Below are 4,549 nucleotides of genomic sequence, written 5' to 3'. Positions count from 1 at the left end.
AGATATTTAAAAAAATAATGAAAAATATCTGGAGTGTACAAATAAACGCGCGCTGATTTAAATTGCATATAACCTATGCATATGCATGTACCTATACGTAGGTGCTTAGAATTGCGAGTACTCAATTCTAAAAACCCCTTTTTACATTTGATTTTATTACGTACTATTTACATTATTAATTTATTCTAAATATACAATTGCATCCAATTTTCCATCCAATGGTACAGACGTAAAGTTTTTTGAAAAATCCACGTGCATTAGTTCTGTATAATCATCGAAAGTTTCTGACATAATGTCTACAATAAATTTAGAAAATTTCCACAAAAGAGCAGCTGCAGCGGTAAATTGTATCATTGATTTGTATTTGATGTTTAAACATTGAACAAATTCATGAAAATATAATTTTTGAGGTTGTCAGATAATTCTTTGAGGTTATAATATTTGTACATATGAATTGCAGGAAGAAGAAATAGTTTTTTTAAAGAAAGAAATCGAATGTTTACGGCAAGATATTAAGGCTAATAACTGTAAAATAAATTCTGTACCGAAAGATGAATATGTAAAATTGGAACAAGAAAATATAAAATTGAAATACAGAGTGACTATTCTAAAAAGAGTATGTTTCAATAACTATTTTTATTTATAATCGTTAAGCTCATTCAGAATAATTTTAAAGTTTGTACTTATTTTAAACCTTATTTTTAATTTTTTCATGAATATGTAATTATATTCTTATTTCATTTAAACAGACTATTGAAGCTGAAAGAGCAAAATCACAAAATGAAATGGAAGTAACAGAAAATAACGTAATCAGTGTATATGAAACATTATTTAATATATTTCAAAAAGCAATTTTAACTACTTATCCAGATATTTGTGATCCTCCAATAATTGTAACATCTAGTTCTAACCCAAAATTTGGAGATTATCAATGTAACAGTGCTATGCCACTTTGTAAACAACTTAGTAGCAATGGTAAGAAACAATATTGAATTATAATTATAATTTCAAACAGTTTTTATATCTGTTGAACATAGTATATATATTTTTGTACTTATACAGGTATTCAAACAACGCCAAGGGATATTGCAAATAATATAATATCAAAAGTAGAAAAATCAAGCTTAATATCTAAATTAGAAGTTGCTAATGCAGGTTTTATAAATATACATTTAAAAAAAGAATTTGCACAAACAACTTTAAGTAACTTAGTAAAAAGTGGAAAGGCATTTCCACCATATGCAAAAAGGCAGAGAGTGATTGTAGACTTCTCCAGTCCGAACATTGCTAAAGAAATGCATGTTGGACATCTAAGATCTACTATAATTGGCGACAGTATTTCAAGGCTGTTAGAGTTTTTAGGGCACGATGTATTAAGAATAAATCATGTTGGTGATTGGGGCACTCAGTTTGGAATGTTAATAGCTCATCTTCAAGACAGATTTCCTAACTACTTAACTGTATCTCCACCTATTACAGACCTTCAAGTAATTTTAATACATTTCGTTTATGATACATTCTACTATGTATTGCACTATAATTATGTATTACAAAGTATAATAATTTATTATAAAAATTGTAGAGTTTCTATAAAGAATCAAAAATAAGATTTGATAAATGTGAAGAATTTAAAAAACGTGCTTATCAGTATGTTGTCAAGTTACAAGCATTTGATCCTGATATGACAAAAGCATGGCAATTAATTTGTGATGTTTCTAGAAAAGGTAATGTAATCTATACCATAAAATTAAAAAAAATAAATCATTACAGTTTTAATGTAAAATACATATGCTTCAAATTTAGAATTCGAAAAGGTGTATACTCGACTAGACATTAATTTAATAGAAAGGGGAGAATCTTTTTATCAGAAACATATGGAAGCTTTAGTTAAAACTCTAGAAGCAAGAGGACTATTAGAAGAAGATGAAGGACGAAAAGTTATGTGGGGCAAACGAGATAATGAAATACCTTTAACTATTGTAAAATCTGATGGTGGTTTTACATATGATACATCAGATTTAGCAGCTATTAAACAACGTATTGAGGAGGAAGAAGCTGATTGGGTACTTCTTGCATACTTTTGGATATTATGATTTAATTAACTGTTCTGTCGTTATTTCTTAATATATTATACTTTTACAGATAATATATGTAACAGATTCTGGACAATCTCAGCATTTTCAAATATTGAAAAGTTGTGCTGAACGAGCAGGAATATTAAGAAGTTGCCATAGAATAGACCATGTTGGATTTGGTGTAGTTCTTGGTAGCGATAAAAGGAAATTTAAAACTAGATCCGGTGATACGGTAAAATTAAGTGATTTACTAGATGAAGGTAATTTTTGATATACCAGTAAATATCATAGCTAATACAATTATTTTTCAAACTGTTGCCTGTTGTTTAAGGTTTGAAAAGAGCACTTCAGAAATTAAAAGAGAAGGGACGTGACAAAGAACTCACGGAGGAGGAATTAAAACTTGCTCAAGAATCTATTGCTTATGGATGTATAAAATACGCAGATTTATCACACAATAGAAATCACGAATACGTGTTTTCTTTTGACAAAATGTTAGAAGATAAAGGCAACACAGCAGTATATTTGCTGTATGCTCTAACAAGAATACGCTCTATTGCAAGAGCAGCCAACATGTCACAAGAGAAATTGCAAGAATTGGCACAGAATACTCAAATTTCATTGGAACATGAGAAGGAGTGGAAATTAGCAAAAGTATTAATAAAATTTCCTGATGTATTAATTAAAATTACAAAGGATTTGTACTTACATCAGTTATGCGAATATTGTTACGAAATGTCGTGCGCCTTTTCGGAATTTTATGATAACTGCTATTGTGTTGAAAAGAATGAATATGGACAAATAATAAATATAAACATTGACCGTATGTTATTAACCGAAGCTACTGCAATCATAATGGAAAAATGCTTTATGATATTAGGCTTAAAACCAGTTACGCGCATGTAAACTTATTTATACAAATATGTAATACAAAATATCAATAAAAAGTACATCATTTATAAAGAAATTGCAAAACAGCGATTATAATTTTTACTCTCCAAAATATACTTTGTGAATATAGAAAAACACATCTACATGTCAGTCAATCTAAAATTCTACAACGAAAGTTATTGAATTGAAAGTACATAATTTAAATTAAAAGTTTAGGAAAATAATAAGGAATAATAAATTTAGATTTCCATACTAAAACTTTTATTTTTAATAAATAGCAAAATACATATTTCAAAGTGATAAATATTTATTTATCTTTCATTACAATTTTTTTCATAAATTTAGCATTTAAAAAATAAATTTCATAAAGAGCTATTTAAACACAGCTAAAAATTAGGTATATATGTTCCCTCTTTTATCCTTTTTTATATAATTTGCTAAAAATTGGTAAAAATATTGACATTGATGATAAAAAAAAGTCTTGTTGCATCATTCAATGGTAACTTTTACCTGCATAAATTGCATCATAAATATGATGCAAAAATCGTGGGCCGTGGGCGAAAGCAGTTACCCCCACTATGACCTACCGCCATCTCCCACTATACCGTCCTCGTGCTCTCACCAAGTGTAGAGGTAGCTCTGTCCGTGTGCAAGGCCTGTTCGGCTTTTTTCGGCAATAATCTACGTCGCCACGTGACGCTCGAGCAACCTGAGCGCATGAGTAATAATCAGGAAATTCCCTTGAATCTCGGTTGCGACGCAGTGTTGCGAGTATATAGGCGTTCGGGACAAAAATCGTAACTTCTAAATTAATCAATTTTAGACCTAAGTTCTCTAATACTTTTTTGAAGAGAATTCAAATATGCATTGATTAGCACATAAAAAAATATATGGTTTCATTTAAAAAAATTGTAGCGATCTATATTTTTTATCGAATAAAAACTTTTTTGTAAATTTTCATTAACACGATTTATTGTCAACTGAATACTGATTAACTATTGTTTGAAAAATTTGTTCATCAGCTTCGCGGAAATACCGGCAAAATCGTAGCGGCCGTTTCGTATACCAGGAGTTTAAAAGACAAATATCATAACTTTGTATATGTACATACGTTCAAAATTTCTCTTTTATTTTTGTTTTGTAACTTTCATTAGGTAGTTAAATAACGATATAAGTAATAAAAAAATTGAATAACACGTACAATAGTAGGGTAGGATGCTAGAATACTGAACGCGTCAATAATGATTTTGACAATTTTCTTCATTTTGAGCAAATTTGAGCAGTTAAATTTGACATTAATATGAAGATTTATATGTTCAAAATTAATATACAAAAAATCACAGAGGTATTACTCGGTACTTTTCTTAAAAGTCTCGTTAAATTTAATAAAAATTTTACATAAAAAATTAGGAAAATTTATTACTATTGTATTAAAATTCTGTGCCAGCTTCAAAGGTATTCAGGTACTAAAGACAACCTATAAAAATCAAATCAAAAACACAAATGGTCTGTAAATGGCACATATTTGAAAAATACACTGATTTTAAAACGTGATCGCACGTCACCCATATGTATTGGGTGAC

The 4,549-nt window shown here is 28.9% G+C and overlaps 1 protein-coding gene across 1 annotated transcript; it reads left to right on the top strand.

Moving 5' to 3' along the window:
• Nucleotides 1-239: 239 nt before the first annotated feature.
• LOC108578970 (arginine--tRNA ligase, cytoplasmic) lies at nucleotides 240-2,981 on the top strand. Its single transcript, XM_017942395.1, has 8 exons — nucleotides 240-340; nucleotides 461-616; nucleotides 750-975; nucleotides 1,063-1,487; nucleotides 1,583-1,724; nucleotides 1,804-2,063; nucleotides 2,143-2,335; nucleotides 2,407-2,981. Exons 1-8 carry the CDS (start codon nucleotides 293-295, stop codon nucleotides 2,979-2,981), a joined length of 2,025 nt encoding a protein of 674 aa, XP_017797884.1. The 5' UTR covers nucleotides 240-292.
• The last annotated feature ends 1,568 nt before the right edge of the window (nucleotides 2,982-4,549 follow it).

This window comes from Habropoda laboriosa, unplaced genomic scaffold (assembly GCF_001263275.1).
Source record: "Habropoda laboriosa isolate 0110345459 unplaced genomic scaffold, ASM126327v1 scaffold30, whole genome shotgun sequence".
NCBI lineage: Eukaryota > Metazoa > Arthropoda > Insecta > Hymenoptera > Apidae > Habropoda > Habropoda laboriosa.
The sequence above is the reverse complement of the archived record's forward strand: the minus strand, read 5'-3'. Positions and strand labels throughout refer to the sequence as shown.